General features: G+C 36.2%; 1 protein-coding gene across 1 annotated transcript; it reads right to left on the reverse strand.

Annotated features, from left to right (window-relative positions):
• Positions 1-954: 954 nt before the first annotated feature.
• On the reverse strand, positions 955-22,980 carry RTTN (rotatin). Its single transcript, XM_009707097.1, has 10 exons — positions 22,774-22,980; positions 18,132-18,237; positions 14,325-14,419; positions 10,660-10,737; positions 9,033-9,159; positions 7,058-7,257; positions 4,922-5,189; positions 3,591-3,694; positions 3,171-3,240; positions 955-1,403 (listed from the first exon to the last, which is right to left on the reverse strand). The coding sequence occupies exons 1-10, from the start codon at positions 22,933-22,935 to the stop codon at positions 1,321-1,323; spliced, it is 1,293 nt and encodes a 430-aa protein (XP_009705399.1). The 5' UTR covers positions 22,936-22,980; the 3' UTR covers positions 955-1,320.
• Positions 22,981-23,631: the final 651 nt, after the last annotated feature.

Here is a 23,631-nt window from a genome sequence, read left to right on the forward strand (position 1 = left end):
TCCGCCAAACCCAGACAACAAACGCTGACTTGCAGAGCTGTCTGCTGTCGAGCTTTTTCCTGCCCTGCAGCTTACAGTTCTGCAATATTAGGGGATGAGCATGACAGCATTTAATAACCGTTTTGCAAGTTCCAATAATTATTCAAAGTATCATGTGGAAAAGAATCAGAGTCTGGTGGTCGATCGTTGCTTTTTGTTTGGTGGAGGAGCAGGAGGTTAGCCAAGAGTTACATTTCTAGTAATGATTTAATCCAGCCGCTAAATGCATCGTGCTTATGTCAGCTGAATAATGTCAAGTCACACTTTATTTCTAAGAATCGTAAAACAAACAAACAAAATCCCCTCTCTCAGTGCAAAATACTTCCATCACCCAGTTAGGAAGAAAAGACCAATTACAGGTAGACATGGTCTCGCTACAACTCTTTTAGAGATGTTACCCAAGTTTTGCTTTCTATTTGCTCACTTTTACCTGTCCCTGACACAAAACAAAAACTTTGTGGGTTGATGGAAATCTAAACACCCTCCTAGATATTTCAGAAGCACATTCAGCAAAAAACTGTCCTGTGGTCAGGCATCAATGTATTTTTTTCTCAAACTCATTTAGCACAGAACACTGAAAAACCTTATGACAATGGTTACATAGTAGCAGTTCAAAGAAAACCCAGGCCTGCATAACAGACAGATTTTTTCCTCAAGGGAAAGATTTGAAGTGTTTATAACTGGAAACCAAGAGATTGTGTCTCAAATATTTTCTACAATGTTGTAACGTAACTAACTAAAACTGATGCACATACCTCACATCCTGAACAAATTGCCATGTTAATTTGTCACCTGTAACATCAGCAATTGACTGCCAGCTTTTTCAGTTCTTGAATCTAAGTATGCACCATGCACATCTGCAACATCACAAATTACAACCCACCAACAACAAATGCTGATCTCAGTTAAAAACTTCTTTATTAAGACCAATCCAAAACAGCAATTCTAATACTTTACAGTAACAATTTCAATGCATAATTTAAGAAAATAACTGATTTTTCACATCCTTTTCCTCTGTACATTCCTTCTTCTGTGTACATACTTTACATAGTAGCATCATCATTATAATTTCCCATTGGGATTACAGTACAAATAGTTTGAACCACATTTAGTGCAATTTCTTTGGTTCAAAGGGATGAACTTCCTCAAAGGCTTCATAAATTTCTTCGATAGCATATATGCTGCTGGCACAGATCCGTGCATTAGAAGTGTTTTCTTTAAATTTCAGTCTCCCATTGAACAAGCTGTCCAATTTCAACATGAGAAGTCACCTGATGATCATTAAGAATCAAGAAGCTGCACTATATTCTCTAAGCATTTTAAATAGTAGGCATGTAGCTCATTTTCTTCTGGCTGTGGAGTAGCTAAAAGAAAGATAAAACAAGATTTTAATTTCTAGTTGATTCTTAACAAAAAAGTACTTTTTCAAAGATTGCCTCAAATGCCTTGCTAGAATTCATGCTCTTTTATGATCTTAACCTTCATATTATGAGTGGCAAATCAAATACTAATACTTTATGTTGCAAAGTCTGGTTTTTTTGGTTTATTTTAAAAGGCTAAAATTTTGCAGCTTTCCAAGCCCCCACTTAGTTGTGACAAAGTGAAAATTGCCTTTCGATTATGCTATGTTAAAATGAGGTCATGCCTTGTTCTTCCCAAACTTATCCTTGGTTAGCACAAAGTGGGAAATGTAACATAACAATAGCCAGGCTGAAAAATTGCCCTACTTGCATGGAGAACAACAATCTACCATTTTAGCCCAATCATCACTGTAAAGTGATCAAAGCTTTACTAAGTAAGATGGCTGAGAACCTTAATGCAGGAAAATATAGATGACAAGTTCACATGACTGTAAACTGCAACAATTACAGTTGTATGAAATCTTTCATACTCAATATTTTTGTATTTAAATGCTTATTGAATTAAAAAAAAAATCAATATTTCAGTCTAGGACTTTATGTTCTAAAGCAGCACATAAATAAATGGGGAATAATTTTACGAGTTGCTAGTCTGTAAAAGCTGCGTATTTCTCCCTTGTTGATTCAACATAACATTTTGAAGAGTTGCTCATCAGTGGCAGTTACGGTCTAAAGAACAATACAAACTCACATACTGATTAACACACTATCGGTATAAGAAATGTTGCATTATATCATGTTTAACGATTGACTTAGTAAAGGATGCGTTTGAAACAATAGTACATCAACAAAATCGATGGATTTGGGTGACTGTGCATGAAGAATGATCATGAGATGTTCTAGCAAAAATACATCTCTTCCTTACTAGGATACTGACAAACAATGTTCAATGTGGGCAGAAACGCTGGGGCAATTCCGTTGTGCAAAATACTATGGGAAGCTGGTATTATCAGCCCCCCAGCTGATAAATCTATTTGAGTACATCTATAGAGCAACTAAAATCAGTGAGAAAACTCATTGGCTTAAAATGAGATATTTGCATGTTTTTGCAAGATCAGAGTCTTGATGTAGCTAACCACCAATAAACCCATTATTAGCTACTGAAGCTCCAGCTACAGACCAGGTTTGAACATCTTTCAAAATGAATGCTGTCAAGCTGAAGATAGCAACCTATCGTATAAAAGCTATTCAAGCGATACTTATGTTCAGTTACTTGAGAAAAAAACTCAAGCTTTCAGAAAGAAAGTTAACTCATGGTGCAGTATTTTAAAATTGGTACAATGATCTGTTCTGAACCCTTGCCTACGTGTCTGAACACAGTGAGGTTGAGCGTTGTTTGGCAATGTCAGTGCTAAATGAACGATTTTTCTTATCACTAAATTTAAGAATTAACACAGAAGTGTACTGTGCAAAGAATGCATTCTGCTGCAAGCATGATCAGACCTATTCTTACAAACTAACCTTAGCAATTACCTGAGGCCTTATTTATAATTTGTTAACCAAGAGGCATTTTTTTATATCTGTATTTATGAGATGCCTAACCATAAACCGTATTACTACTCATGATTTTAGAGACAAAAGTATCCTTTGAAAAACTTGTAGCACAACAAAAACTTATTGTGATGATATAAATTATTATATCATAATGAAATGTATTAATGATTTACTTGATGGAAAAATACAGCATTGGCATCAGTTGGAAGTAAGACTTACTTTTCTTCACTAAAGAATAAGCCTCATCTATTCTTCTCTTTATTGATGGATTCTTCAAAGTCACTTTTGCCTGTAACACACACAAACACACAAAATACATTGACTTTCTTCCCCACATATTCACACTTTAACAGGAAGAAAATGACAATAATTCAGCAGAACATGAGACACAGGAATTTCAGAATTAGTGTATGACTGTATCATCATACAGATTGCATTTATATAAGCAGTCATAAATCAGAGAGGACAAGCTGCTTCCTTATCATGTTGTTTAACCTCCTAGCCTGAGCAGTTATGCAATTAAAATAATAAAATGGAACTGCTACTGTAAACTTTATTTTTATTTACTTAAAGGTTACTGTATTGTTTACAGCATAAAAGTAACATTACAATTTTTGCAAGTATTTCTCAAATACTAACCTTCTGATAGTTATGAAGCAAAGCCCAAAGCGAAGCTGCTCCTATTCTCTGAACAGCATGACTGTCACTTTCCAAACAGGCAGCCAGTACTCCAATTGCTTTATCTAATGAGAAAAATAATAATAAAAAACCCCTGCATCTAGAAAATACCATCAAAAGCACACAAATACGTTTACATGTCTCAGTATTTTGATGTTTGGAGTACATTTATTTCTATGACAAGTACCAGTATGGCAGAGCAATTACAGAAACTTTATTATCAGATTAATTAAATTTAAATATGCTCACGAAATTAGCAGACTACATTGTAAGAAGTGTTAAAAGAATATAGCAAACCAAAACCAAGCAATGATAAAAAAATTAAGCCACCAGTAATAAAACAAGCATGTTATGTACACGCATAGGGACCGAGTAAGCCATGAAACTGTTTTACAGGTCCCAGTAGCCACAATTAGAGCCACATCAGGATGGAAATTAAGATGTTTCGATTTTCCTTAGTACTTATTATGCAGATGATTTGTAACCAATGAGAAATATTTGCGATCCCACTGTAGGTGGTTTAATTTCCTAGCCTTGACTTGAAGCCAGACTCTTCAAGTTTGCTTGTTCACTTTGTAATAAAAAATTCACAGATTATGTAACTGAATAATGTATGCTTAATTAAGGCAGCATCTTAGGAAAAAGTGAAAAGCATGGACACTATGGAAAACCTGCTGAGATCTTGTACCAAAGACAGGGGCATTTTCTCTGCTATTAAATGGGGGTAAGAAACATGCCTTTTAAAAACAACCAAGAAAAAAGTTCTGTGCACATTGTTACATTTAATATATACATCATGAACATAACTTATAACATTATCATAAACGTTTTCTGCACATGACAGAACACAAAATAGTTTGTCTCAACATCCATGACTTACAGGAGCTAATAAGGTTTTGTCCATCTGAAAGATAGGAACCTCAGTTATTTCAAACTGACTGACACAAAGAGTCCTTCAAACCCTCCCGGAAAAAGTAGCTGTTGGAGAAAACTGCAAAAATCCTTTCATTCATAATGTGTTACTATATTCAAATGATCAGTCTCACAATAAATCTTGATTTTTTAAAAAACTATTTATTTGATTTTCCTTTTGCTATATATTATTTTCATTGCTTTTCTGCCAAAATATATGTTCTGCAATTACTTCTATGAAAATAATTTTTATAAAAATGCTTTTCTAAATAACAATATTGAGTTCTTGGTCAGTAATCCAAATTGCAATGAAAAGACAGTACTCTGGAAGCCACAATATTCTCAGAGTAAAATAGCTTGTATACCCGTTAGATACTTACCGTTAGCTAATATCTTTGGTTTGTTAGGTGGACTAAAACATACGTTGTGTAGAATAAGAAGTGCCAGATGTTGGCTGCTCTTGTGTTTGTATTTACACATTTCCACAATCTGGTCTAAAAAACCATTTATCTTCATGATCATCTGCTGTCCATCTTCTCCAAAAGACATGTTCAGTAGAAGTTTTAGCCAAAGAGTAGACACATTACTAGGATTTTTATGACTTCCTTTTGGTAATGAAAGAGACAAAAAGTTCTGCAGGAAGTTACTCTGTCAGAAGGAAGAAAAAGGATGTTAGAATTTATTTTATTCCATGGTTTATTCACTGCTGTTTGATCTTCCAATCTGCATACTTGACCAAAAACTAGTACTGATTTATGTATTTCAGGGAATCCATCATTAGGCAAGGATTTTTGAAATAATTACATACAGAAAAGAATCCACATCTTGGTTAATAAGTTAATATGGTAAAACACATTTTCTTCTGTAATAATTTATGCAGTGTAGAGACATAAAAGTTGACCCAACACAATATATTTCTTTAAAGGCTAATTCCCTCCACTACCTAAGTTTTTTGCTTTGCATTTAGCCTTTCTGCCTAAAAATAAGCTAGAAACAATTCAACTGAATCAATGTACTACTTATCCAATGTATTCTTAATTCTTTATTTGTTATAGCTCGTGTTACTAGCAAATATTAAAGGTATCATAGAGTATCTCGAGCTGAAAGGGACTCATAAGGATATATAATACCACCTCCCGCTTCACCGACAGCCATAGTAACATCCTCTGGTTTTGTAAGCTCTGAAGAAAAACATCTGTGTGTTGATATGGCATAAACTACCGCTTCCCAATCTCAGGGTTTGCCTACACTTTAAGGAGAGTCGGAGTAGGTGAAAATCTATTCCCTTGTTGCAAGAGGCAGATGTTCTAACATAACATTCCTACGTGAAAAAAGTCCTTGACTAAACATTCCCCAACCTCACTGACCCTTGACAACACATAGAGGCACTTGGTCGAAAGCAAAAAATCCAGCATACAAACTCATTGTGGTTTTCTTCAGGTGATTATAATATTGGTAATTTAATTTTCACAGATGGAATTAGCAGTTCAGCATTGCTTACACTTATGAAAGCAGAGCTTAGGAGAGAGAATAAAGACTAAGCACTATCACTAGAGTGAAACTCTGAAGACAACAAAAGCCAAAACAATTCACACTACAGAACAGAAGAACTACCATAGAAAAGATCTCAAACTCTTTGCTTCTATCAAAAAGTTTGAGTATCAGCAATTCTGTAACTGTATGACCAGGTTTTACATAATTAGCACCACAAAAAGATCCTATTTCCCCCCTGCTTTTTCTAACAGGTAACTAGGTCCAAGCACAGAACATTGTTAATGTAAATTGAAAGAAATTGTTGTAAGTCTTAAACTACTATAAAAGATGCTAAAAACAACCACACTGCTCAATTTCTTTTGTATTAGCTAGTTTCATCATGTCACCACTATAGTTGAGTTTCTATATGGTTTGACTTCTTGTCTCAAGGTGTTGAATTTATTTAAATGAACAAAATTACATTTAAAAGAAACAGATTTTTCAAAGAACATTTGATAAAAATAGAGTAAGGATTATTCAAGATACAAATTAAAAAGGGAAAAGACAGTACTTACATCTATATAATAAGAATAGATTTCTACCTAACAGCCAATTACTGACATGCAGGACATTTTCTCTATTTATAAAGATTATATTTCACACCTAATGATTTATACAATGTTTAATTTCTTGTTTACTCACATGCAGTTTGTTCTACTGTATGTGCACTTTCATGATCCACTAGTGATTGCTATGAACATATATGGGTATTAAAAATTTTACACCCCACTGAGAGGTTATAAAAAGCTCTAGCAAAAATTGTGTAGTTCCATATGCTGCTTCTGTCCAGACTATGAATATGACTGAATTACGCACTACACTTAGGGAACAGTAACACAACTAACTGAGAAGACACAATGGTTTTGATTCCCGCAGAAGGAACTCTATATGATCACAGGACACTCCATACTGAAATATGAAGATTTATTAAAACGGAAAATGCAACCATCACATTGCTAAAATCAAGGATATTATTTACTTACCTTCTGAATAATGCCTTTACAGTCATGAGACAGAGCAAGGTTAGAAAGAAGACAAAATACCACCTGCTGAATTGGGCTGTTATCGTTTGACACTTGGGAAGCCAATTTCAAGACGTTATGCATTAATGAATTGCCAGCGGCACTTCGTGCAGATGGAAGTGATGATTGTCCACCACTGGCCCAACAAAGTGAAGCACAACCTTAAAGAAATAACACGTTTATCATATGAGAAATGCACATATATATTAAAAAAAGATCTCTAGAAAGAACAGTCTAACAGCTCAAAGACTGAGATGGGACTTTTGAAATTATTTTTTTTTCTTTGAACCATAGTGAAATCAATGGGACATACTTTGAATAGAAACGTGGTTGAACGTAGCAGTTTACTGGAATAGATGTCTACTGTTCTATTGTTCTATAACCTAAGAGGTGATTCCTTAAAGAGAAGCCACTGCTCCGTCTCAAAAAGTCTCCTTAAAAACCAGAACATTGTACCCAAGGCATTACACAATTATTTGGCATCAGAATCTGAATGGACCCTCTGAAACTGGTTCAGAAAAAAGAAGTCTCTAGACATCTGAAAGGTTTAATAAGTTTCTTAAAGTATTTTTCTGAGAAATAAAAGCGCCGTCTGCATCTGTCATTACCTTGTGCCACAGTAGCATGCAAAATCCTATGCTACAGAGCTACAAGCTCAAATTAATACAGCAGCAGGGAACAACTAAGTAACCAACATGATGTTTGCGCACAAATATGCATATACACCTTTTTATTGAGTGGCATTTGCCATCTGCAACAATGGTTAACTTCTTACATGGCAAAAGTAAATAAAAATGAGACAGTTTTTAACTGTTGCAAACATCTACATGCATTTCTTTGTCTCACTACACTAAGAGGAATTGGTTAACCAGTTCAGAGTAGGTAAATTTGTGTCACCTCACAAGCCAACTATTCTGAACAGAAAGAAAAAACATGATTAATCTAAAAACACTTGCCCTTATTAGCAAGGAAAATAAAAATGCAACCTAGAGTCACTCAGAGTTAAGAAACAAGAAAGACCATCAGAACTTCAGCTTGATTTCCAGTGAATCACAGGACATTAGATTTTAATTTTGTATCCCGCGCTTGACTAATACATATTTGACCTTTCTTCATTCTATACTAAAAGAAAGTCTTTATGGAAAAAAAAGCATCAGCAGCTCATTTAAGGTCTGGAGATAGTAACTTAAGAAGAGAATAAAAATAGCTCAGAGACTGTTCAGTTAATAAATGTTAACCATGCTACTTCTTTTATGGTATCTTGACTGGAAGGAATCAACAGATACTTATATGTCTCTTCAAGCCACTAGGAAATCATTATCTGAGTCAATAACCAGGAAATGGAATGAGACAAATTCATACTAGAAAAAAGAACAGGTGTCTGGTAGTGGGGATAATTACGCATCAATGGAAAGAAAAGGTCTCCACAAATGAAGCAGCGAATCCTTATGAAAAATATACAAATATAAGCTACTGAGCCCAATGCATAAATAAATGGCAGAAATTTAATACAGCATTAAATTAGACTATTGAATATTTCAAAACCAGAATGTTCTCAATAAGACCTGAAGTACAAACTGTATAAAGTACTGATCTGCTGTTCTCTGAGATAGTTCCTACAGCAGTATTTCTACAGTACACTACTCAGTTTGGCAGGACTTTCAGCGTAACCTTCATACATAATGGTTTGAATTAAATGCTATTTAATCCTTTAATACAATTGTACTCTTGCTAAATCCAACAGACTGAAACAGGATCTGAACAAAAGTCTTTAATGTATTAAAATCAAAACTCTTGATAGACTTTGATGGACCAGTGCTTTCATACTTGCCTCTTATGGTAGCAATAAACATTCATTTCCCTTTATTATGCTTTTCTGGGTTAATTATTCTGGTTAAATAGTTTGAGGTATTACATCACAGACTGACTCTCATACCTGCAGGATAGTTTGCAGTGTAGACACAAAGCAAATGCAGAGCTGTTTGCATTGAGGAGTCGTCTATTAAAAACCACGGCCATAGTGCATGCAGAACAGGAACAAGATGAGCTTTGAGTGCTGCCATCTACAAGAACATGAGGAAGAATTTAGATTACTATACTATTAAATACTTTCAAAATGAAGTATAAATAGTGTGAGAAAAGCATATTTTTAATCTTACTGTGTCCCATTGGTTTGCTTTAAAAGATTATATGGAGCGAACTGACACCCTCATTCAACACTAATGAAATTAACTCCATCCCAGTCAAAATCAGCACACATTTTAATTACGGAGAGGCATGCAAACAAAAGTAAAGATCTATTCATTCCAACTGTGGTTGTTCAAGAGCTCCCTATTCTAAAGTTCTATTCTACTCCAACTAAACTAATTACTGGAACTCAAAAAACATTGAAACAGAAGAGTGCAGTTCTACAAAGCAGATGACAGAAAACTTCATTTATCAACAGCAACCTCCTTCTGTCCTCCAAGCAATTATCTCTGCAGAGTCCTGATTAAAAGAAGAAAAATATTCCACAATAATCTTATCTGAGATTATGGCACAACCAAGTTATGGGGACCTTAGGGTTAACCAGATGGCTTATTCAGGCCCATAATTTACATGGTGTTCTGTATACAAAAAGGATGCTAACACATGCCCTCAATAGGGGTACTTCTGGAAAGTCTGGAAACCTTGTGGTTCCACCAATGCATTTGTTAAAAGTAGTACAAGTTGTATCACAATGCCAAGACAAATTAAACTGTGAAAGAGAAAATGGAAATAAATGTGTGAAAGGTATCAGCAATAAGAAAGAGGTAGCGTAGTGATCGGAAAGAAAGAAAGAATACAGGAAAGAATGAGAAAAAAAGTAATGTATTTTTGCCATGGAAAAAAAGAGGTAGGCAGAAGAACTGAAGTAGAAAAGAAATTGAAAAGCACAGAGAAAAAGATAAAGAATGTGAAGTGAAAAGAAGAAATTCAAAACAAGACTCTGAGCAAGAAAAATTTGGGGGGGGGAAGCAGGGGGAAATCAAGATGAAAACAAAATTGTGCCTTGCAGGATTAGTGTAATTTTAACTCAGACAAAGAAAAGTAAGCGGCAAATTATTATTTAGGGCTTGGTTTTCGGTTGTTTTGGGGGTAGAGAGGGGAGGGGGGCAGTGGTGTTTCAGAAAAGGAAAGAAAAACAGGAGAGAGGAATAAGGAGAGGAAATTACTTTCCAAGATGTGAAGTGTATCTCTTGTGCACCTTTCCTGTGACCCCACACTTTTCTCCACATCCACGTTTCACATTATATGCTTTGAAAATTGCAATTATTGATTTAAGCAAAGCAGAAGTGGGTATAAAGGATGATAGCCATCTGAAACTTTGGGACATGATGTTTCAATAAGAACATTGAGCTCCTAATGAATGTATGAAATATTCTTAGGAGGTGGGATTAATAATGAAATTTGAAGTATTTCTTGCCATTAATATCAAGCTTAAATTTAGCTAGTTTGAAAATAATTTCAAAGTAGAAAAAAAATAAATTATCTTAATTTGCTAACTGAATGTGCTCACATTATTTCAGTATAAGAATACTTACTTTGCATTCTTCATTTTGAAAGAGACAGTTTCTGAGGAGCCGCATAGAACACCTTAACTTCTTGATGAGGTTATCCACCTATCCAGAGAAAAATATTTGAAGATCATCAACATAAGACCAGAATGAATTTTGTACAAGGAGGAAAGAAATTTCAAAGGAGAGGTGTAAATCTAAGGCATCAACATTTGGGTCATATCTCTTCAGCAGTTTCCTTCTGATCTCAGGTAGGATTCATTGCAGCTAGCTGTAAACAGGTATACTAAAGACATTTATATCAAGTTACTTGGAGTCATCCTCATCTCTCTTTGTAACCCAGAGATACTGTTTCTAGGGGCACCAATCTGGCAAAACACAGATCTGTAATATAGAGCTCCATTTCCCTTACAACTAATGAAGAATGTGTGGGAACATTTTCTGGGTATTTCTTTCATCCCATAGCAGACATTTAAATCAAGTCAAATGAATCACTCCCTAGAAGCACCTATTTTTCTTGCTTGGATAAAAACAAGGATAAACTAGCTCTGTCTTGCAAATCTCTACATTTGGTCAGACCAAGCCATCCTTATATTCCTAGAGTCTTAGTTCACCATCCTTAATAATGGAAATAGTTTCCAACCTGATAAGAATATTACAAAGATAAATACAGACCTTTGGACAGTGAGGCGCTATACTGAGATTCAAGTATACAAGTTCACAAAAAAAAAAAATTTTAAAAAAAAAATCTATCTTCATGATAGTGCCGTGACACTAAAACGCTAATGATGGCTAACCCAACTTCTATGACATTGACATACGAAACCACTTCTGAAAGCTAATCAAATTCCAGTAAGCTTGTTCACCACAACAGACTATTTCTGTTTTATCAAGCACAAAGGAACAAAAATATAAAATAGGATTCATGCTTAATCTCAGACAAGGTGAAGTAACGATGCTTGCTTATAAATCATATCATGTATAGCTGATGACATTTAGAGATGACACAAAAGCTAATGAAATCAGGTGTAGTAGATGAAAAAGAAACATACAAGTCATCATTACAAACGGATGTTATGATTGGTTTGTTTCACTTTTAGCTAAATAAAATGCTAACTCTTAAGATGTTCCTTCAAGAACTTCCATACGTATTAATTTATTTAATAAATACAACTAGCACTAAATCCTAGAAAATGCCACAAGCTACAACTTATACTTAATGTGTAAACTTCTAGGAGGTCGAAAAAGTTATAGATTGTATTGATGGCACTGTTCGTATTTCTTTATTTTAGAATATCTCGATTTTTACTGAGATCCTACTTTGAGGGGGTTATTTTGAAAACTTGGCTATTTGTAAATACTTTTCATACCCTCAGTTAGCATCACAGTAATTATTGTGAAAGAAAAGGAGTATCAGGTAAAATACTTCAGTCGCCCTGAGAATGAAGCTAGGTCAAACACATTTTTCCCAACAGGTTAAAAGAAAAAGGAAAAGAAGCTCTGATAACTTCACTGTGAGAGCTGTGCCTTGAAAATGGGCTGAGTGGCAGTTTTGTGAGTGATCAGCTAAATCTTACTACGAAAGCGGTATCTCAGTTTCCCTTACGTGAAACTAGATTGCTTGTCATTATACACCACATATGATGAACAGCATGCTTACATATGATGGAGCAACCCATAGTCCTAGTTCAGCAGTGAAATCTGCCACAAAGTCTTTTGCAAATCTCTTTCAAAGAATACTTAATTAAACATAAACAGTCTTTCCGAGCATTCTCAGAGGCTCCTTTTCTTCCATTTCTTTCAAGTTTTAAATTCCTTCTACATTTTGCAGAGCAGCAAATGTCCCCAGCTTCTCAACCCAAGAAATACAAAGAACCAGTTGACTTCAACCTTACTGGACATATCCAGGGCAGGATATCTTTCAGCCTCCACCTCTTGAAGAAGGGATAATAAATGTGTTTAGGAGATCTCAAGAAAATAAAAATACTGTAACCTTCAAATATCAGGGTCAAACTCAAATTCTTTTAAGAGCTCATTGTTATAAAACACAGTTCCACACTCTCACAAATCAAGGCTAATATCTGCTTGTGCCAACACCTCAGAGAAAAACACTACTGAGCTCAAACAATGCAGAAATATCCTGCAGGAAAATGTTTTCTGCAATTTCTGCTTTATGTGAGAGTGGACAAGATATCAAACTTGACAGCAGAGGTTACTGTCTGTATTTTAATGATTCTCTTAGGTGAAAGTGGTAGAAAACAAGCAGATTGCAACAAATGTCTTATGAAACTGTTGTAAGACATAATCTATGTCTAGATGTGGTAAGGAAGAGCTGGGTGATGTGAGAGTCTGAAACAACTGGAACAAAGGTTAAAAAAGAAGGTTAAGCAAAGAAATTGTCAATGGAGAGAAGAAACCGGGAGGTGGTGGAAGGACCGCAAGTATGAGGTTAAAAAAAACAAAAACCAAACAACTCTTCTTTAATAAGAAGTTAAAGCCAGGGACAACTGAGTCTGATGACAAGAGACTGAGACATCCAGATCAAGTATGCAGGAGGACAGAAAAAGAATTAGAATTGGAAGTCAGGTAATATGAGAAGGTAGAGAATGAAAAACTATAACTTACATGCACAAGCAGACTGAAATTGGTTTTGGGGTGGGAGAGAGATTGACTGGCACGGGAACAGAAAAAAACAAAATAGCTAGCACTAGTTGAAAGACACTGAGAAGGAAAACTTGAGAAATAAAAATTATTATTGTGGAAGCAAGATGGAAAAAATTACCTGGATTGGATAGGACCATGAAGTCAAGGCTGAAAGTCCAACTATGTTTGAAAAATAATACAGTACTCTTAGATATTGTTGTAGGCTAAATAAATATCATAAATCATGAGCACTGGCAGGTGACAAATGGACAAACATATATTTGAGTGAATGTCTGAAACTGAACTTTTAAACCCTCAATCAGTAGCCTGCTGGTTGCTGGTTTCAACCAGAATGGGCTAATTGCTAATTCTCATAACCTGGACTAGAAGTGCGAAGTCCCGAATCCTTCAGCTAATGAAAACGCATGAGACAGAAACATTAATTTGGAGGCTGATAACATGTTATACTTCACACAGATTATTTAGATTAGGTGAACAGGAGATTATAGTTCTGAAAAGAAAAGCTGGTGGTGAAAAGAAAGATTCTTGAAAAGAAATGGTCTCTGAAAGAAAGAAATGGACCCCAAAAGAAGAATGTGAAGATCCTGGCTGGAGGAACAATCCTGCAAGTGAGAGAAGATCCTGGAGACCAGAGAGATGCATGGAGACAAACACCATTGCATGCCTGGGTGCTTTGGCCGGTAACACCCAAGACTGGTAACTGAGCAGCTGCAAAGCACAAACTGATGTGATTTTCTGCCTGACTTTCCTAAACTAGCAGTCATCTCCATGTTGGAAAAGTAGGTTGAGACCTACTGAACATAACTCTGAGTGGGAGAGTGAGTGTGTGAGATAATCAAGTTGGTAAAAGCTCTAAAATAATTGAATCTTAAAAAAGTCCCAGTATCCAGATCCACTACAAGTTGTCATTTACTCTGTCTCACTTGTGACAGATACCAACAGTATCAACCTGAAGAATAAAAACCAAACCAAGCAAAAAAGAGCTGGGAAGTGCCTTACCATAACAGTCTTTTAGTTTCTATAGTTACCTTTTTTTTCTGTGCTTTCCCAGGCTTTAGGGAATCCAAATTCAGCTGTGCATGAATGTGTTTCATGTTTTCTGTACAGTTGTCTATCAGGTCAACTGGAAGACAGAAAATATTAAACATTTAAAAGTTCTTTCACAATCAAAAATACTTTATGAAACATAAAATACCTTTCTTGCAATGATCTTGATTACTGTTACCCTCCTGAATTGAGATTTAAGGATTCAGATGTCCAATTTCTGTGAGTTCATAATATATTGTTATCTTCTTGTTATCAGGAAGCAACTAACAGTCTCCGAGATGGAGCATGTCTAGTTGAATGATCTCAAGAAGCAAGAATACATTTGAGATCATTTGCAACACAGGAGTGTGACAGCAATGCCCAAATGAAGGACTGATAAGATGGAGAGGGGAAGATGATCTGGGAGGAAGAGCATAGCAACTCTTCAAGATATCTTCATTGATGCTGCCTAGAAGACTGAAGCTTCAAGAGGTTAGGGCATGCATTTAAGAGTCGTTAAGCATTGGAACAGGCTCCCCAGGGAGGTGGTGGACTCGCCATCCCCGGAAGTGTTCAAAAAAAAACTTTTAGATGTGGCGCTTTGAGATATGGTTTAGTGGGTTTAGTGGGCATGGTGGCATTGGGTAGATGGTTGGACTTGATGATCTTTGAGGTCTCTTCCAACCATAAGGGTTCTATGATTCCATAATTTATCTTGCCCAGTTCTTCTATAATAGCATCAGATTTGCTGCATCTGAGGTGAGACAAAGCAAAGCAAATGTTCACGTGACTCAAAGTGCAAAATGATGAGTTAGGCTCTTTTCTTGGGATCTAGAGTCTTTAATTTATTACAAGATCATGGAGTGACTACATCAATAGACAAGGGAAGAGCTACGGATGTCATCTATCTGGACTTGTGTAAGGCCTTTGACATGGTCCCCCACAACATGCTTCTCTCTAAATTGGACAGATACAGGTTTTATGGGTGGCTTGTTTGGTGGATGAAGAATTGGTTGGATGGTTGCAGCCAAAGTGTAGTGGTCAACAGCTCAATATCTGGATGGAGATCAGTGACAAGTGGTGCTCCTCAGGAGTCCGTACTGGGATGAGTACTGTTCAATATCTTCATCAATAAAATAGACAGCTGTGTGGTGCAGCTGACACACCTGAGGGATGGGATGCCATCCAGAGGGACCTAGACAAACTCAAGAGGTGGGCCCATGTGAACCTCATGTGGTTCAACAAGGCCAAGTGCAAGTTCCTGCACATGGGTCAGGACAACCCCCAGTGTCAATATGGGCTGGGGGATGAAGGGATTGAGAGCAGCCCTGTGGAGAAGGACTTGAGGGTGTTGGTGAATGAAAAGCTTGACATGACCTGGCAATGTGTGCTCACACCCCAGAAAGCCAATCATATCCTGAGCTGCATCCAAAGCAGCATGACCAGCAGGTCGAGGGAGAGGATTCTGCCCTTCTGCTCCACTCTGGTGAGACCCCCGCCGCAGTACTGCCTTCAGCTCTGGGGTCCTCAGCACAAGAAGGACATGGACCTGTTGGAGCAAGTCCAGAGGAGGCCATGAAGATGATCCGAGGGCTGGAGCACCTCTGCTGTGAGGACAGGCTGAGAGAGTTGGGGTTATTCAGCCTGCAGAAGAGAAAGATCTGGGGAAATCTGGTTGCGGCCTTTCAGTACTTAAAGGGGGCTTATAAGAAAGATGGGGACAAACTTTTTAGCAGGGCCTGTATTGATAGGACAAGGGGTAACGGTTTTAAACTAAAAGAAGGTAGATTCAGACAAGATATAAGGAAGAAATTTGTCACAACGAGGATGGTGAAACACTGGAACAGGTTGCTCAGAGAGATGTCCCATCCTTGGAAACATTCATGGTCAGGCTGGACAGGGCTCTGAGCAACCTGATGGAGTGAAAGATGTCCCTGCTCATTGCAGTGACAGTTGGACTAGATGACCTTTAAAGGTCCCTTCTAATGCAAACTATTCTAATGTCTATGTTCATAGGCTCATGAGACAATTCAAGTTGGAAGAGACTGCCTCCAGAGGTCATATAGTCCAACCTCCTGCACAAAGCAGAGTCAGCTATAAGACCAGGCAATTTACCTGAGACCTTAACCAGTTGGGCCTTGAAAATGTCCAAAGACAGAGACTGTACAGTATGTCTAGCCACAGCTTGATTGCCTTCAAAGGGGAACTGTTTCTTCACAGCCAGTCTGTCTCTCATGTTTCAATTTATGCCCACTCTCTCTCATCCTCCTAGGCCGCACGTTGCTGTGAAACCTGGCTCTGTCTTCTTCAAAATCCTATAGGTACAAGAAGGCTGTACTAGGTCCTCCCAAAACCTTCTTTTCTCCAGGTTGAACATGGCCAGTTCCCTCAATCTCTCCTCTAAGAACAGGTGGACACAACCACCTTGGCAACCCTGTGCTGAAATTGCTCCGGTTTGTTGATGTCTTTCTCATACTGGGCCAAAACTGGATGCATTATTCTAGATTTGGTCTAAAAATTGCTAAATAGAGATAAGATAATCCTTTCCTCTTGATCTACTGGCTGTATTCCTGTTAACACAGTGCAGGATGCTGTTAAGTTTTCTCACATTCAGCTTGCTGCTTACCAAGACCTCAAGATCCTTTTCAGCTCCCCAGCAGCCTGTACTGCTGTAAGGGGCTGATCCTTTCCAGCTACAGGACTTTGCATTTGTATCTTAAAAAGTAGTCCTTAAGAGCTGAGCAGGCGATGTTAGAGCTACAGATATCTTTATGACATTGATTTGATCCTCAGAACTCTTCTCTTCTCTAAGAATTGTGTTGCATCACAGCAAGGATGGCTTGAAGGCTGCTCTAGCATAGAACACGATGACTTCATGCACTGGTAGTGCCTTCACAGGAAGTCAGGTCTTAGATGATCTAGTGGGTCATCATCATCAGAACAATGCTAACTGAAGCAAGGCCTGAGTAGACGACCAATACATTGGGAAAGAGCAGAAAGTAGGTATATAGCATAGAAATTGAAGTTCAGAGTTCTCCGCCACTATTGGGATCGGACATTGAGCAGATATGTCTAGGCTATCTATTTCAGCGTAGTGAAGTTTAAAGGACCGAACAAACCAACGGAGAGATGAAAGTAATGAGAAAGCACCCAAGACAAAGTGCACTTGGGCTGATCAGCAGGTATTAAATGCATGATACATGAGAAATGCGAATTAACCAGTCTCCCCTGTGTTCTAGTAGGCACAAAATGCCTTTGATTAGAGGTTTTAAACTTTTGTTTTATTACGGTCAATTAAAAACCTTGGGCATGAAAAGATGTCGCATTGCAAGGGGAGAAGGTCCTACTTAAACTGTAAAATGGGAAGAAAGAAACAAAGAGGCACAAAAAACATGCTGAGAAAAAGAAGTCTCTCCCTTGTCTTGGTACAGCCAGAACTGAGAACACAGGGCATACTTTCACCTGCAAACCTGTACTGGCATAGTATGAAACAAGAAATGAAAGATACTGCCAGTGCAAAATCATCAGTAGATGAATATGCCACTAGCAGTAAAACCTCACGGGTCTCTTTTCACTCTAACAGAGAACTGTAATTTCATCACAAATTTTTAGACTGGCTACAATATAATATTTTGCCTGTAGCTGAAAACTTTAATTATTAATAACCTTTCTCTGTAAAAATCTGCAAAAAATGCCACTGAAAACTACGTCTTTTGTTTTGACAAAAAACATTATGATTTTAAAAATATGTAATATACCTGCAAGTATTTGATTCATAGATCATTTAACACACATTTTGAAATGCTCACCTTCCAAAGCACATTTCTGGGCATTTTTACTGACAGCTAACAGAGACAGCAGTGTATTTGTAGCAACTTCTTTCAGCACATCCTTTGAAGATTTTCTTTCACAGACCTACAAATAATGCGATTTCATTACCAAAATGAAAAAATGACCATATTAAATGTAGTATTCATATCTATAAATACGTTGCCATAGTCTATATTTTCATTTGGATGATTCACCACTATATTTCTGTCCAGAGTTCTCCCTCTCTATGTTCATGTTTATAGTCTGTCTGCATTGAAGTGTTTTATTATTTTTTCTAATGAAAATGTTAAAAAAAGAATTTTTTTTCTTTTGCTCCTAAGCCCACTTTTCTTACTCTTTTCTTAACATTCTACCTTCCTAAAGCCTAGATTCCCAGCCCTGGCATTCCAGACCTTTCCTAACATTCAGACTTACTATTGCAGACAATTCAATGACATGCCTTTAGTGCAATCTCACTTTCCTTCAACACAATGATGAAGAGGAGACATTAAACATCTGGGAAATTTTTTAGAATAAAAATATCATTGACACATGGATAGTTTTTTTTAGATACTGTTCCAACCAGAGAAAAATGGCAGTTTGTCATTTTTGTGAGGCCTTTGTGAGCACCACTGTATTTCTAATAACATAAATACAATCTCTGTGCTTTCAAAGGAATATTTAGAGTCATATAACAAGATAGTTGAAAGATGAGGAGCTGTCTCTGGTTTATATATTATCCACCAGAGAATTTTGTCCATCTAGCAATTTTCCCTAAAATATCATTCCAATACTGACATCCAATATAACAGAAAATGGTATGCATTGTAATCAGAACAATATAGTAAAACAGGAACTGTTGCTGGATCATAGTAGAAAGAAAACCATATGTTAAAGTTAGCCAAAAATACAGCATCTTAAGAAAAACTTAATACTTCAGACAGAAATCTCATGAGTACCTATCTGTAGTACCTCATAGATTTCACACCTCTACATACATCACACATATCACCTTTTACTGGCTTTAGTCCTCTAGCTAGTAATTCTCACAATTTTTTCAAATATTAATATGCAACAAAATAATCAATGTACGCTGTAAGGTTATAGTTTATTGAAGCATTCAGTGTAACCAGGACTGAAAAGGTCAAGGGATGAAGACGAGTAAGTTAATAACTTGAAAATAAAAACCAACCTCATTGATAAGGACAACTGACACCAAATTAAAGCACCAAAGCATGGACTGGGTTCTGCATTTATAGCTAAAAAAAAATTTCACATTTAGACTACAATTGGTTTAAACAGATCCCAAGTGAATCTCAAAGCTATCAGCAACACAAGAATGTTCTGAGTAAATTAACTATTTTTCTCTACTGATAGGTGGTGGTTTCTTTTCAAATTAAAGAATTTAGATGTTTCAGTAGTTAAAAATATAAAAAGCTTAAAGTTTAAACTTGATGCTTATTTACATAAGCCAGGAAAAAACAAAATGTTGAGTTCCTTCAATCTGCATAATCTAAAATGTAGACATTGTGATTTATCCCCTCAAAGGCTTTTGCCCCTTAAATTGCTAGCTGTTTTTATTTTTTTCTTGGTACTTAGGAATATTTTAGTAATAAAAAAAAGTATTTCCCTGTCAATCTCTTGGTGTTTTCCTTTAATCAAATATTATGTGGCTGATTAGAACTGATTAAATAATTAAGGTCAGTTGTCCTATACCTGTGTCTTTTTAGTAAGATGAAATTAAAACTTCTTATTTTCTAAATTTTATCTTAAAAACTAGCAAAATTCCATTCTTGAAGCATGCTCCTTTATGCATTTTTTCCTTACTCTGTAATCAACAATTGCAGTTTATAATAAAAAAAGAAAATTTATGTCATAGGGAACACTTAAATAATTAATAATTTATTATTAACTACTAGTTGAATGGAAAAAATAACTCTATGTGAATTTATAATGCCTTCTGCCAGCAGATTCTATAGTTTTAAACTACTAGTATTAAAGTATTAAAATGAGAATGGACACTTTTATTCTTTTTTGAAATTATGATGTATAATAAATCTAAGATGTCCCATAAATCCACAGCAGATCTAGCCATGTTAGTCTGTACCTACTGTAAGTTAGCTGAAGGGGAGATCACAGCCTTTCTAACACACTGTGAATTTTTTATCTTGAAAAAAAAAGGTAGGGCCTAAATTTGAGACAGTAAGTATGGATTATGGTTTCCTTGTTACTTTTATTTCTGATCTTGAAAATATGTGTACAAGGGTTAAAGTTTACATACACAAAAGCACCAAAACCTTTCGAAGTCAGCATGCGATTTTACTAAATTGGTTGTATGCAATAATGCATACTAATTTAGGACCTGGTCTGCCAATATTCACACCTGCAAACCGGGTCCTAAGGTAGCATTTACCATTGCATATCACCTATTCTGTAGATTTTAGGTAATTAGGATGATTAACGGATATGACTGATTGTTTGAAAATTCTCTCTCACAGCCTTTCTCTACGTTATTTCCTTGAGTGCTTCTTTTGAAGAAAGATCATAAAAATCTTTTGGGGTTGTGGGTTTTTTTTTTTTAATAATAGCTTACCTTACATCCTATGGGCTCCTCTTTCAACTGCCTCTCAATGACCACCATGAGGAGGGAGAAGTAAATAAATATATGTACTTTGCACTAACAAATTGAAGCTGTTTCTTTCCTAATTCTGTTATTCTTTTTGGGGGATGACAGCAGCTACTTCCCTTTCTTGTATTATAAAGTCCCAAACAGCACAGGTTATTTTTTGAGATCTTTTATGAACAAAATACAATGTTCGTCTACACCTCTGAACAGTTAAAGAGCAAGTTAAAAGCTGGTATATCTGTTACAATACTCAAACTATGTCATAGTGTCTGATGAACTTTCATTGGCCTGGCTGCAGTTAATTCTTCACTGAATAGACTTTTTCTGCTGTCACCATAAGAATCATCACTTTTTGCTGCCAAAGATTGGTAATCAGCTATGTATACTTGTACGAAAATAGAGGTATGGGACTTACAACACAACATCTCTTTGTCTGACATCCTTTCATGCAATAGCATTTCTTGTGCCAGAGCCAAGGAGTTCAGTTTTAGGCACATACATAAGCATTAAAGAAAAAACCTAACAGGATATTTAGCAAATTATGGGATTTCAAGTGAAGGGTCCCTGTTTTGCTGTGAGTCACTGAAAACCATGTCCTCACAGGAAATCTCTATGCACTGAAATTATCTGAAATTAGTTGCCAAAGAGATAGGGAATTCTAGTTTTAGCGGTCTAAACAGTGACGCCAGGAATGATCCTCTTAGGAAGCTTTCCCTCCCTAAAAGACCCCAGGTTCTCAGTGGACAGACTACTCTGCCCCAATAAAGGCTATAGAGCCACAGTGGTGTAACACAGCAGCAAAGGAACCCAGGTTACGTGACAGACGTTACCTAGATCAGCACAAGATCTTGGTAGGGGTGAGGTTATTCTGCAAGAATTCAGCGATCACAGGAAGAGAGGAGATGAAGTGATACTAAGGCAGCCTTATTTTGGTCATGCCATCCAATGTGCACTAGTACTTGTTGAAAAAAAATGTTTTACATAGCAAAACAGTACTAAATATGATTCTTATAAAAAAATAATTACAAGACACTGAGTCCAGAAAATCAGAAATCATGTCATATAACATACTGTAGGTTATGTGCATCTTTCAGACAAACACTACACTTCCAATCATGGATCACTAATACTGTTACAGTGACAAACTGCATATAATTTAAAGAAGGACAATGAGTATATAGATAAAAGAACCAATTTGTGAGAGAAGAACAAATTAAACACGAATTTCACATATACCTTCTCTTACTACTAGGTAATGGAAGATATTTTAATAGTCTGTAAATAAGTGAAGGAGGTAAATATAAAGGAGGTAAAAGAATCATTGAGGACAGTATATAAAAGTATAAATAAGAACAATGAGATTACATTAAGCAAGACAGACATTCAGGATAAGGATCTAGGAAAAAAAAAACCACACAAATTATCTTGTCACCAATATATATTATGTCCAGCAACAAGTTACTAAAAGAATTAGTGGAATTATGCTACCTGATCAATTTAAAACTAGTTGGGAAAATACATTAATATATGCTCCTTAAGTGCAACAACATGGATCTTACACTACTGGTGAATGAACTAGAAGGCTTAGTGATTCATTGTGGTTCATAATTTTTACGAAGGCAGCTGTTAAGAACAACAATCCTGTCATTTACAATGAGAATTAACTATGTCTCGAACCTTAAAAAACTCATTACATGTTTGGAAAAGCAGGGAAAAAAAAGCATATCAGTATTTGGCCAAACATATTCTATCTATGTATCATTTTCTCTACATAAGATTTCATACCATGCTGCTGCAGCAAAATTGCCTTGCAAGGCACTTCCAAGTAGCTGCTTTTTTGCAATTGTTCCAGCTTATTATGTGAATTTCAGAAGTGACTGTAATAGATGTCTCAACTGAAAGATGTCTTGGTTCATATGTGGAAATGATTTATCAATAGGTAACTACATTCCTTTTTAACAAAATAAAAAAATGCAAAAATATATGCTGCAATCACATCATCAAATTTTAAATACCTGAATAATTAATGCGGTAAGTTGGGTTACTGATGCCTGGCATCCTTCAACGTGATCCAGAAGAAAGCTAATAGTTGGATTGTGACACATACTCTGCTTATCTCGGAGCTGCCTTCTTCCTTCCTCATTCAAAAGGGCAGAGAGGAACTGTAAACTAGCCATATACAAAGCAGGATATGTGGCTGACAGATGAATACAATCACAAATGGTATCTGAAAGGTTAAACAGAAAAATAAAACTTTTTATATTTCATTCTCAATAAAGCTTAAGTGCTTCAGAACACAGAAAGACTTATCAAAGAAAGCGTGTCAGCCAAGAAGCAACTACACCTGTGCACTACACAAGGAACTCTACAAATTCTATGCATTTGATAAGTCTTTAAAAATCAAAGAAAGAAAAGCTTGAGTTATATAGGTTTGAATGAATTAATTGCTCTGCATTAATTTGACTATAAAACAAAAAAGGAATTTCCATTTACTAAATCACTCATTTGTTTGACAATTTTCCAAACTCTGCTCACTTTATTCAACAGCTTATATTATAATACCAACAGTACCCATCAGCTGCTTTATGTGCAATTGGATTTGGCTTCACTACATCACTTAACACGCACCTGCCTGAAATCACAAGTTTGAATGGACTATGCTCATATTCCAGTCTTGAACCATGTCAGAGAGTCTTGGTGACCTAGAGCCCTGATCATGCACGTAACTAATCATAGAATTATAAAATGGTTTGGGTTGGAAGGGACCTTAAAGACCATCTCATTCCAACTCCCCTGCCATGGGCAGGGACAACTTTCACCAGACCAGGTTGCTCAAAGCTCCATCCAACCTGGCCTTGAACACTTCCAGGGAT

The sequence above is a fragment of the Cariama cristata genome, unplaced genomic scaffold, assembly GCF_000690535.1.
Source record: "Cariama cristata isolate BGI_N322 unplaced genomic scaffold, ASM69053v1 scaffold16559, whole genome shotgun sequence".
NCBI lineage: Eukaryota > Metazoa > Chordata > Aves > Cariamiformes > Cariamidae > Cariama > Cariama cristata.

Bases quoted from the DNA above. Each gene is read 5' to 3' on its own strand.
- RTTN (XM_009707097.1), bottom strand. From the start codon at position 22,935: ATGGCTAGTTTACAGTTCCTCTCTGCCCTTTTGAATGAGGAAGGAAGA. The intron at 10,738-14,324 runs GTAACTATAGAA...TTCTCTGGATAG, and splicing joins GGAAAGCACAGAAAAAAAAG to GTGGATAACCTCATCAAGAA. The intron at 1,404-3,170 runs GTAAGTCTTACT...TCTTTCTTTTAG, and splicing joins TTATTCTTTAGTGAAGAAAA to CTACTCCACAGCCAGAAGAA.